The sequence below is a fragment of the Haliotis rufescens genome, unplaced genomic scaffold (assembly GCF_023055435.1).
Source record: "Haliotis rufescens isolate VD_foot unplaced genomic scaffold, xgHalRufe1.0.p SCAF_6, whole genome shotgun sequence".
Classification (NCBI taxonomy): domain Eukaryota; kingdom Metazoa; phylum Mollusca; class Gastropoda; order Lepetellida; family Haliotidae; genus Haliotis; species Haliotis rufescens.
The window spans coordinates 12462537-12474794 of record NW_025964334.1 but is presented as its reverse complement, the minus strand read 5'-3'; the positions used below and the strand labels follow the sequence as shown (position 1 = coordinate 12474794).

The 12258-nt window shown below is 40.3% G+C and overlaps 1 protein-coding gene across 1 annotated transcript; it reads left to right on the top strand.

The window, feature by feature from the left end:
* Positions 1 to 347: 347 nt before the first annotated feature.
* Positions 348 to 10182, top strand: LOC124135486. The gene is made up of 5 exons (XM_046500869.2): positions 348 to 485; positions 3379 to 3681; positions 4293 to 4424; positions 6996 to 7112; positions 8965 to 10182. The coding sequence occupies exons 1-5, from the start codon at positions 440 to 442 to the stop codon at positions 10041 to 10043; spliced, it is 1677 nt and encodes a 558-aa protein (XP_046356825.1). The 5' UTR covers positions 348 to 439; the 3' UTR covers positions 10044 to 10182.
* The last annotated feature ends 2076 nt before the right edge of the window (positions 10183 to 12258 follow it).

The window sequence follows — 12258 nt, the reverse complement described above, 5'->3', positions numbered from 1 at the left end:
GAAACAGATATGTATTCATTCACAGTAGAGATGAGTTGGAGTGGATGTTGCTTTACGTCGTAGTTTTTCCACTTTGATCAACTCGTGTTGATATATTTGATATCAAAAGACACTCGGGTGAGATTCTCTATTTATCTATGAGATCCTCACCCCTCTAGTTGGCGATATTCCGTGACCAGCTTTATATTTACGTTTTAATTCCAGTTCATTCACTTTCGCGAAAATCCTTGTTTGGCTTTACCACTTGTTTTGCATTCACGCATACACATTTGAGAATACGCTGTGAAAAACGTAAAGTGTTGTATCTTAATCATTAGCGGGACGCAAAGAGACCGGAGGCAGAGTTAGCTACCTTTGTGTCAAAGATGGCGTCGATCCTTCCAAGCAGAAATATTGATGAATTTAGGAATTATTTAGCGTGAAAGAAAATGGTTGGAGGATGAAAGTCATCATCATCCTAATTCTTGCCATTGCAGACGTCCAATGTATGTATATTGTTCATGCTGCATTTTATTTAGCATTTCTAAAGTTATTTTTCTTTGTGGGACTTGATTTGGGTAATAAAACTAGGGTTATTTTGCAAACGTAATAAACAAGTTTTTACAGAATTGTCATTTCCCACTTGTTGCTGACACATTTATGTATAGCAATTATGCAAGTAATAGTTGTTCTTATACTTGTTACTGGTAATTTACTGTTGTGGCACAATTTCGTGATCGTCAACTGACACAATTTTCCACGAGTTACGTCGAAAACAACATTGATACACATTTGCATTGAAAAAATGAGAGGATTTACCAAATCCTAATATATTAAAATCTCAGGTTTGTAGCTGCACTCAATGCAATTAATGTCATGAGATTGATGACATTAGAACATACTATGATGTTGATGACCTCACCCTACATCCCCATTAGACATCTATACGTGTGTTACACATGCATTTTACCTGACACCAAACAGCTATGTTTGTTAAATGTTGCTAATATGCCGCACATGACATCAATAGTATTTACAAAATAGTGCTATAATGCTCAATATAAGCAGAAAAAAATGGCTGCTTGCATTTGTTTGGTTCAGTGTGATCACACCCCAAAAAGCAATTCACAAACTTCAGAAATTGTACATCAACATCGAAAAATCACTAGAAAATAGAAGTTCCAAAATGACATGCCATAAACTTGTTGGTGACATCTCTCTGGGCCACATTTCAACAAACACATATTTGTCATTAACTTTGCAACCTAAGAGTTTCATTTACTTACAAAAGCAGCGTTGCCCAATAGTTAAGGTATCATAAGGACTAGTAGAAATTTGCCATCTTTGAGGGTATTGCATTATGTTATCATTATAAGGACTATTAGATGAAAACAGTTAGTTTCTATCACTGAAACCCCCTGTAATTTTCGTGTGTCAGCTAAAAATGTTGTCAAAAAATTTGAAACCGTTATTTAGAAGGGAGCAAGTGCACGTCCCTTACTTAAATGATGGACATGTTCGGTAGATTGCATTCTTGCTGATGTAGAATTACACCCATAAAACTATAGTCATATGAAAGGATTTAATGTTCTTTAAGTTCTTTTGAGAAGTAAAGTTTATTTTTTTAGTCCTGTTATCAGGGTTAATAAATGAATTCTCAACTCAAATTTCATAATTGCAGAGGATTCCAATTCCAACTATTTGCATGGGCCAGTCAATGAATTGTGTGTCAGATTCACAGAGGCACCAAGCCTTGGTCACCGTGGCCTCAGACCCGTCTCTTCATATTTGAAGCAGCAGAGGTCATGGGGTACATTACCCCGATTACAATCCTTGCACCCTACACGTTTAGTTTTCAAAAAGGGCCCGAGAAACATGAATATTTTGTTGACTGGTCTCGCCTTCGCCAAATGAAATCAATTGAACCTTTCAAATCCTACTCGTCAAATATGCTCATGACCACATACTGAACTAGCTGACAATGACTTCTGCCAAAAACAATGCGATACTTCAACTTTTCTTGTTTATTTTTGGGTGGATAATTTTCATGATTCACCAACTCTGACCTACACGGAACAATTTCGTATTTTGGAGGAAAAACATAGTTGTCTGTTAACATGATTAAAATGTTGGTATTAAAATGCCTGTTGCACAGCGGTTCATAAAAGTTCAGTGGAGTGATGTCTGAACTGCACTTGACAATTCTAAAGGCCTTATAATTCCCCCCCACATGCAACCTGCACAGACACAAGAGGCATTGTGCATCATGTGCGGTTTATACTCCTTTTTAGGGGTTACATATAACAACATTTATTCACTCACACGATGCTGTAGCACTTTGGCAGGCAGATCTGGTATTAGCTGTTTCAGACCCTGAACCATGTTTTTTTCCTTTTCGTCAAGCCGCTACACAAAGATCTGAGGACATCCCATTATAAGTCACGTCAGACTGACCTCTTGCATCCTTTCACCAACCAATGAAATGACTTACAAGAAGTCAATATTAACCAAACTTAAGGCAGTTTCCTCAAACTTTATGGCACTAGTTTCAAAGTGGCAGTTTGCTTTCCAGACTGGGCTTTGACAAAAATGTTTTGACAAAGTTCTAGATTCAAAATTTGAAAACTGAACACAAGAATATTCTGGAATGTCTAATAGATGGACAAGATTGTATGGCAGTACTTCCCACAGGCTATGGAAAGTCTCTTTCGTTTGAATTTTTTATCCCATTAAAGCGAGTGAGTGATACTGATCATTGCTGATAGACATTGAGTTTGATGGAATCGGTCGTACAGCCCTGGAACTGTCTTTCGGAAGACCTGTGTTAACCTTTTCAAGGTTGCATGGTTAGAAAACTCATTTCGACTGTCACTTTCCCGATCTATTAGGCGACACTCTGATTGGTCGGATGAAAAGTCATCCTGGTGTGACTCTTATGGGATGCCCTCAGATCTTTGTTTAGCGGTAGCGTGAACTATGTTCTGATGTTAATGAGATTGAGTGCTTGTAGTTACCAGGTGGCCTGGGTCATTGACCCCAAATTGTGGATACGGTACCCAAACAAGCAAAAGCTTATCTAGAGCTCGGGGTGGGAGGTTGACAGGGGTCGTCAAAAACCTCTACCCCGCACCCCCCTCTGTGAGATATGACTGCTACCTTTGTGTTATCTCCTGTAGTGTTAGAGTATTAGGATCTGCTACATTATATAATTGTTTTATTAAGGATTGTTACTGTTGGGGTTGTGACTAGGACCACTTGACTTTTATGCTATATTTTGAACCTGGCAGTGCATTATTTAGGTAATATGACCACAGGTACAACTCAATTTAAAAGATGAACACATGAGCCAGTGGCCGTCTAATAGCAATAACCGATTATTATCATGATTATTATTTACAGGGGGGCTGTCCGAACAATACCCTGCCCTCGATGTGGAAAGCCCCATAACTGTGCAAGAGGGTAGGGAGAAAAAACTGCCATGCAGGATACGGAATCCTCGCAACTGTTCCTCCATGTACAAACGGTTTTACTGGGAGGCCCACGAGAAGCGCTTCCTGCAGCAGAAGATCATCAACAATGGCTGCATCGTGGAGCTGACCATCAAATCCACATCCTCCGATGCTGGGCAATACAGCTGCATCCTCATAGCTCAGGACAGCTATGAGGTCAAGGAAAAACTGAATATATTTATTTCTCCTAAAGGTTTGTAGTGGACACAGGGCAGTAGTGTTCCTGGACTCCGACAAATACTTGCTCTAGTTACATTTTATCTTGAGGTTTGAAAAATCATTTCACTAATATTATCTATACTTAATCTATATAGAAGCAAAAAACTTGCACATTTTAGAAACAAAAAGGATAATTGTCAGATAATTATGTACCCGTGAAGATCCGGGTTAGAATCAGTCTTCAGCGACCCATTCTTGCTGTTAAAGGTGACTATGCTTGTTGTAAGAGGCAACTAACAGAATTGGGCAGTCATGCTCGCTGACTTAGTTGATGCATGTCATTGTATCCCAATTGCGTAGATCGATGCTTGTGATGTCAAGCACTGCATTGTCTGGTCCAGACTCAATTATTTCCATACAGCTGGAATATTGCTGAGTGAGGCAATAAACAACACTCAAACAAAGCAAAATCAGATAATTATGTGTGATAATTTTTATACCAACATTAAAAATTTGAAAAGTTATTTGACTTTTCCAGTGGGCCATATGGGACCTGATCAAATACTTTATGGTGTATGTTCATCTTGTCACTGTATTAGTAGGATCATGATGATCACTGTAGGACTCTGTGTTTTTGTCTCACAGGCCGGCAAGGAGTGAAGTGTTCAGTCCCCATGTTCAAGTGTGTGCCACAAGGTCACTGCATCTTCCAGAGGTACCGCTGTGATGGCTACAACGACTGCCCCGATGGCTCCGATGAAACCAACTGTGAGAAAGGTGAAGGACAAACTGGTTCATGTTTTTGGTGCACGGGTGATGATGTAACCTTGATACAGTCATGGGGTTCACATATTGATTAGTGCTGGAATTCTGCCTGTTATATCCTCGGTCGGGTAGCTTAGTGGTTAAAGCGTTCGCTCGTCACGCCGAAGACCCGGGTTCGATTCCCGACATGGGTACAATGTGTGAAGCCCATTTCTGGTGTACCCCGCCGTGATATTGCTGGAATATTGCTAAAAGCGGCGTAAAATCAAACTCAATCAATCAATGTTATATCCTTAGTGATAGGATTAACATCTCCAGATACTTTGTCTTTACCAAAGGTGCTGTGGGAATATTGCTAAAAGTGGTATTAAACCGTACCCACTCTCTCACCTATCTTTATCAATCACACCACAGGCAGACCTTTGAGTGTGGGTTCGAATCCCGGTTGGCCCTGATTTTGTTTCTAGGTTTGTCAGCACCATACCTGTGCTTGTGGGTTTCACAAAAGTGGTAAACGTCTGAGATCTGCATCACTTCGGGCTTTCCCCCCACATTAAGCTGACACACCGTGATATAACAGGAATACTGTTCATAGCAACATTAATCCCAACTCATTCATTCACTCAATCATACCAGAGTTTGGGTGGTTACAATTGAAACAAGACCAGAAGCATAAACTCCACATTGGCCGTGTTTATGATAATACATACGGAGGAGTCGCAGTATGGGCCTTGTGGAACTTGAAACTATGATGGCTCAGTCTGCTTCTTTTGCCACTAGTCTAGTAAAATTTCTTATTGTCTTGTAAGATCACTCAACACTCCAAAAACTAAGACTAAAATACTCTGAAAATAATGCCCAAATTTAATTTTGGGTTAGCAGATTCAAAAGGTTTTGGCACAGGCTGTGTTAATAGTAAAATGAAAATGATGGCAAATGTCAAGTTAAGTCGACTGACTGCCTTTTGGCAATGGACCCAAGGGGGCGGTCGGGCAGCCTAGTGGTTAAAGCGTTCGCTCGTCACGCCGAAGACCCGGGTTCGATTCCCAACATGGGTACAATGTGTGAAGCCCATTTCTGGTGTCCCCCGCCGTGATATTGCTGGAATATTGCTAAAAGCGGCGTAAAATCAAACTCACTCACTCACTCACTCAATGGACCCAAGAAGATCCGGGGTAGAATAGGTCTTCAGCAACCCATGCTTGCAGTAAGAGGTGACTGACGGGATCAGGTGGTCAGACTTGCTGACTTGATTAAAGCATGTCATTGTATCACAATTGTGTAGATCGATGCTCATTATATCAATCACTGGATTGTTTGGTCCAGATTTGATTATTCACAGACCGCCGTCATATAGCTGGAATATTGCTGAGGGCATCGTTAAACAACAAAGAAATAAAAAATTTTTAGCACCAATTAGTACAAGGAGGTGTACGTTGTTGTGGGGTATGCAGTTATCTCCCTCAGACCAGTTTCAGTGTCTGCAAACAATGGATGTCAGTGAGGACAGGGTTGACACCGTCTTCCCGAGGAAAGTGAATTAACTGACTATTAAAAGTCCAGTTTCCACCCTTGCCGAACTAGGCTGGTATTATGGAGTTACATTTTGGCTGAATTAACGAGTCTATGCATAGTCCAATCACAATCGCGCAACGACATCGAAATCTGGTTCGTAAACTCTCAATCAGATTTCGGTCAATTGCAGGATTTGCAAAGCATGTGCTCCGCCAACACGTTGTCAACAGATATTTTCCAAATCTTATCATGTTTTTAATCAAGGTGCTCACATGATTTGATGCACTTGGCGATGTAAGACCCGTTCTATCACAATATAGATCTTGATTATCGATCGACCGGGCGCAGCCATTTTGTTTGAAGCAAATGCAAGTGATACGAGAGGTGGAATCTGATTGGTCCATAGGAGAGGCATAGAAGGGGCATAACTCATAATAGCCACTGGTGGCGCTACGATTGAGCCCCGGAATTCCAGCCTAGTTTGACAAGGGTGGAAACTGGACTTTTAAAGTCAGTTAACTCCCTTGCCTCAGGAAGATGGGTTTCTGCTTCCTTATGTTTGTCAATGTCACATTCGGGACCGATATTCTTGATAAAGGTACTCGTACTACCATTCCAGGATAGAATTGATCCCCAGCAACCCAGGCTGGGCCCCGTTCCACAAAACAATCTCAGCTATGGTGATCGTAACTCCCATACTTTTAACATAGACTTACAATAGTCGTAGTTGTAAGATTGCTTTATGGAACAGGACCCTGGTTGTACAAGGCGGCTAAGTGTACCATTGGTCACACTCGTTGACTTGGTTGATTGTGTGCGTTGTCTTGAATGCATGGGTCGTTAGACTCAGTGATTAAGAGCAGCCGTAATATAGCCAAACTATTGCTGAATGCGGCTTTAAACGCAACAAACAGAAGTATTAAACATGTGTGCCATAAATTATTAGGGGTCAAGGGTGGCCCAGTCGTCTATGGCGCCGCAGTTTGCTTTTAACCCAGCTCACTCACTCACTAAATTATGACGTGTACAAATGTAAGTAGCTGTGAACTGTGTCATGGTTTGTTACAGACAAGTGTGCTGACAAGTTTGTATGTGACAATCAACGATGTATCAACAAAGACTTGCAGTGCAATGAACAGAATGACTGTGGGGACAACTCAGACGAGGACAAGCGATGCCAGGAGGGTAATGATTGCCATGGCGATGGCGCCATTCACTGATTTCGTACCACACAGCTCATTTAGGCAAATGAAGAGGGGATAATTGTACCATATTTTTCTTGCATAATGTGTGTTTTTCTCATCGAAATAAGGTATTTATCTGGACCTTCTCAGAGGCAAATATTCAGGCCAACATCTGCAGCAAATAACCATGATAACAGAAAAATTCCTGTAATTTAAATTAAAACTTAGAATTTACTAAAATGAGAATACTGACAAAAAATCCAATTTTAACAAGATGATAATCTTTTTCCCAATTTGCTTGCCATGGGCACTTAGTTTATAATCCTAGATACATCCCAGAGACTCCCATATGATAATATTGTATGATGTGTTTACGAAATGTCCACCAAACGGATAATAAAACTAAAGATATGGATGTAAATGTGTAGGAACCTTTTTGTTAAAACTTTACAGTTACATGAAAGTTTGATTACATATGTTCTTTCCCACTTCATTCTAGCCAAGACTTCAGCTGAAGCAAAATGAGGGACTTTGTGGTTGCACAGTTTCGCACAATGTGGCAAAAAAACTGACATTGCCCTGATTTAATGAGCATTGGTTTAGGAAGTTTTCTTTGGCTATGTTATGATATATTTTACTCATTTTCACACTGTTTTTTACCTTTGAACCTCTTCTCAACCCTTCCCCCATACAAGGCTTGTGGAACTAATTAAAGTAAGCCTGGGTTTGTGAGCACCATACCAGTGCTTGCAGATTTTACCAAAGAGGTAAACGTCTGAGACCTGCATGACTTCAGGCTTTCTTTCCACGATAAGTCATCATGGCGTTTAAGGGAAACACTGTTCAAAGTTGAAAAAAACAAACTCACTTTCAACCCTTCTTTCAAATGAATTAGGGGCAGTCGGGTAGCTTAGTGGTTAAAGCGTTCGCTCGTCACGCCGAAGACCCGAGTTCGATTCCCAACATGGGTAATTCTTGTTTACCCTGCCGTGATATTGCTGGAAAAATGCTAAAAGCGGCGTAAAACTATACTCACTCAAATGAATTAATTTTGACATGTTTTCTTTATTGATTTCTCATAAGTCCCCAAGAAAGAAAGGGTAAATTTTAAAATATTATTATTTTTGAGGCAGCTGGCATTTTGTGTTTTATAATTATTTTTTTCAAACAAACCGTTCAAGGCACCTGTGTACATTACATGCACCTGATAGGATTCACATGAACAAGAACACCCGATGTTTTCAAATGACTCTAGTTTGATTAACTATAGTCATATGGTTAGTCTATCGTCATATGAAAAAAATGGGTGTTCTTTAAGTTCTTTTGAGCAGTATTTATTAGCTTGGTTGGACATATATTGCATATTTCATCAAATAAAGAAAGAGGCCGTCCCACGAAGCAATTTTCTTCATCTCGGTACTTGCAGACAGTTAAGTGATGTTAGATGTGTGTTTGGTAGGGAGGCAGTGGTGATGAAAATCTAATTAATAACTTACTATGGCTTTTTTCTCTTATCTTTTTCCAGAAAAGGACCACACACGATCAATGACTCATCAATACGTTTAACAATATGCATATTTTCGTCAAATCGCATGGAAACTTCTTGACAATAAATATTTCAGAGCAGGTTCAAAAGGAAAAGCTAGCTGTAGACACATGTCTGTACAGGCTATTAGTAGTGAACTTAAAACGCTAACTGCAACACATTTTGCTACGACTGACAAAAACACCAGGGATCATTAAACGAGTAGTAAGTTACTGACCATTCCTGCAAAAAATTATACAACAGTCTCTCCTGCAACACCAGGATACATAGGATTTATTTCTGAGGAGACCTTTTTCTTTTGTTGCAGATCGCACACCAGCATTTCCAGAAGACGACCATTTTGATTGGCTCAAGACTACTGTCTACACAGTGATTGGCTGCACAGTAGCTGTTGTCATCTTTATATCTTTGATTGTGATTGTAGTATTCCGTGTAAAAATGAAAAGACTACGAGCACGACGAATCGCTCGTGCAATAGAGCGCCATCGTCAGCACCAAGGCAGCACCGGCCAGTGTAGAAACCAGGAACAAGACCCGTTCCTGGCTATAGGATCAAACTCTCATTACGGCAATATCATAGTGAATGTGAACAATGGCGTCCAATATGTGCCAACTGGGGACTTTGCTTCCTTTGTGGATTCCCCGCCCCCATACCATGAAGTGGTTGCCTTGGAACGAGACAGCTCCCCCCCACCCCCTTATAGTACAATAGACCGCACCCCCAGGCAGAAGGCGGGGACAAGTGCCACCCCTGAGGATCGCACCAACCCTAGTGGTAGTGATGTGCGTGAAACAGCCCCCCAGTCTTCTGATATGTCAAGTATACAAGAAGACATTTCAGTTTTAGTTGATGCTTTGACTTCTGAAACTACAGAAGAATCTCGGAACAGTAGAAGTGACGTTAACCCTCCCGTGTACCCCGGTAGTGCCTGGGGCGTGGCGGCTGGTCAAGGGCTCGCTGCTGCATCCTCTACCCCCTCCCATTCTCACCCCAGCAGCAATAGAGAGTCAGTTCATGATAGCAGTAGAGACGCTAACCCATCAACCTCGGATACAGTGTCCCGCTCGCGTCAATCGTTAGCGTCGAACACTGGCTCGACGTCCCTTCCCCGGCCAGCGCGACTGGCCGTTCAAGGTGGAAAAATTGTGTTAAGTGCCGAAGATTTGGAACCCGCAGGCTCAAGTAACCAGCTCAACACGTCTCAGGATGACACACGACCTCGACAGTGTCACCTGGAGGTCAAGGAAGGTCAGATAGTGCTTACTGATGTGACTCGTAGTGACCTTGGAGTCCAGTCACCTCTCAACACGGACGGTGTGATGAGAGGCACAGGGGAGCTGGAAGTGCGTGATGGACAAATTATTTTCAGGCCAAAAGAAACATGAACAAACATATACCGTACTCGACGTAATAAGCGCCCCGCTCTAATAAGCGCCCATGGTGATATTTGCTAATATATTGGCTAGTGAACTATCCCAATTAGCACCCCTTCCGATTGATCAATGTACACAAGATTTATTTATTCACGTATAATACGCAGCCGTGTGTTATATGCACTCTTAATTATGGGCAATTAAATTCTGGAAAAATATATCTGTCGTATATAAACATTTCAGGCTGTCTGCATAAACCACGAAATTTATCTTTCACCTGTTTTTTTTCACCAAAATAATATTCTAATAAGAGCCCCCTGTTTCTAATTTTGAGAGCGCCCTGGGCGCTTATTACGTCGAATATGGTAGTAGATTCACAGGGTATTGGGTATATGCATGTCAACTGTCCATCAATGTCAAAATAGAACGTTGTTATCATTTGTCGATAGCTTTACTGATCCATCATTTGTTTGATGGAAAATGGCTAAACCGAAAAAGCATTATTTAGTTAGCTTTAATTGAGATAGATCTGAAGTCTGCATACATCGTAATGAAAAGTAGTTTCAGTTTTCATTATATTGACAGTTATGGCCATGCCTTTAGTGTTTGACTGTTCGAAGGATCCTAATGCGTGTAGTCGGTTAAAACATTGGCACATAGTCCTTACACAATCTTCAGTTCTCAATTTCATTTTAGTATGTACAAAGCATAAAGTTGGCCATTGTATACAATTAGTAACAGTATATAGTTTTACACAAAATATACTACTCAAAAGAAGTTAAAGAACACCCAATCTCATAAAAATCAGATCTCAGTTTTTACTGCCGCTAAACAAAGATCTGAGGACCATTAGGGGTCACGTCAGAACAACCTTTCGTTAATTTTGACTGACCAATGAAATGACTGACAAGAAATCGACATTAGCCAATCAGAAGGCAGCTTTCTCGAGCTTTACAACACCAGTTTCAAACTGGCGACTACGTTTCGAAACATAGTTTGACGTATTCTCAATTAAAGATTTTAACACTGATAAGAAGAACATTCTGGAATGGCTTTCTGATGGCCTAGATTGTATGGATATGATCATAAAACCCGTAACTATCATTCGGAATACCCTGTGTTAAATATTTCGTGGTTGCATGATCAGAAAACACATTCCGACTGTCACTTGATCTGGTAAGCGACGCTCTGATTGGTTGGATGAAAGGTCGTTCTGACGTGACCCGTAATGGGTTGTCCTCAGATCTTTGTTTAGCGATAGCGAGAACAAAGATCTGATTTTAATGATATTGAAGAAAACCTGATTTTTTCATGTGACTGGTTAGTCTGTCATTGTGGGTATTGCAACACACAGCCTTCCAATTGTGTGTGTTGTTTAACTTTTTTTAAGCAGTATATGTTCAGATTTAGATCGAAACCCTTTCAATTATGATACAAATATTTTGTATGTACACAAAGCAATGTAAAAATATATATGTTCCTATTTATAGGTTCTTGTCCATGCTTCTCAATATTGTAACTTTGTGCTATTGTAAACAAACAGAAGTGAGTATAATCTTTCTGGATGGGGAAGGCTACCATCAAAGGGACCACATGGTCGATCACTGGTTAGGAGATATCATTAATTGAATGATTTATTTTTGTGGGCTATATGAGTGAAAATTCAATGAATTGACAATGCACTACCTCGTCCGTTTTAAAGCTATTCAGTTCATCTTTTTTTTATTTTGGAGGGATGATATTGTAGATTATGAATCCACTCTTTAGTCAGTACCGACCATGCTCCCTGACTTGGTTGATGCATGTCATCATATCCCAATTGGTTCATGCTCATGATGTCACTCACTGGATTGTCTGGTCCAGACTCGATTATTTACAGACCGCTGCATATAGCTGGAATATTGCTGAGTGAGGCGTTAAACAACAAACAAACAAACAAAGACTGGTAGCCTTCCCCAAATGTTACAAATAGCAGGGACTATGTGAAAGGTATTCTGAGGGAAAGACAGTTATCTGATTCATTTTGACTTGCTAGATGTCATGCCAGGCCAGAACAATTTAGTTACTTGTTAAACAGATCCTCAATAATAATTCTGTAAAGGGAAATAATTATGTATTGTAACATTTTATCTTACAATGTGTGGTTACATTTTGACTGATCTCTCCTCCTTCCTCCAGCAAAGATACAGCATGAAACAAAAGCAATGAATTCTTAATGTGTATTACA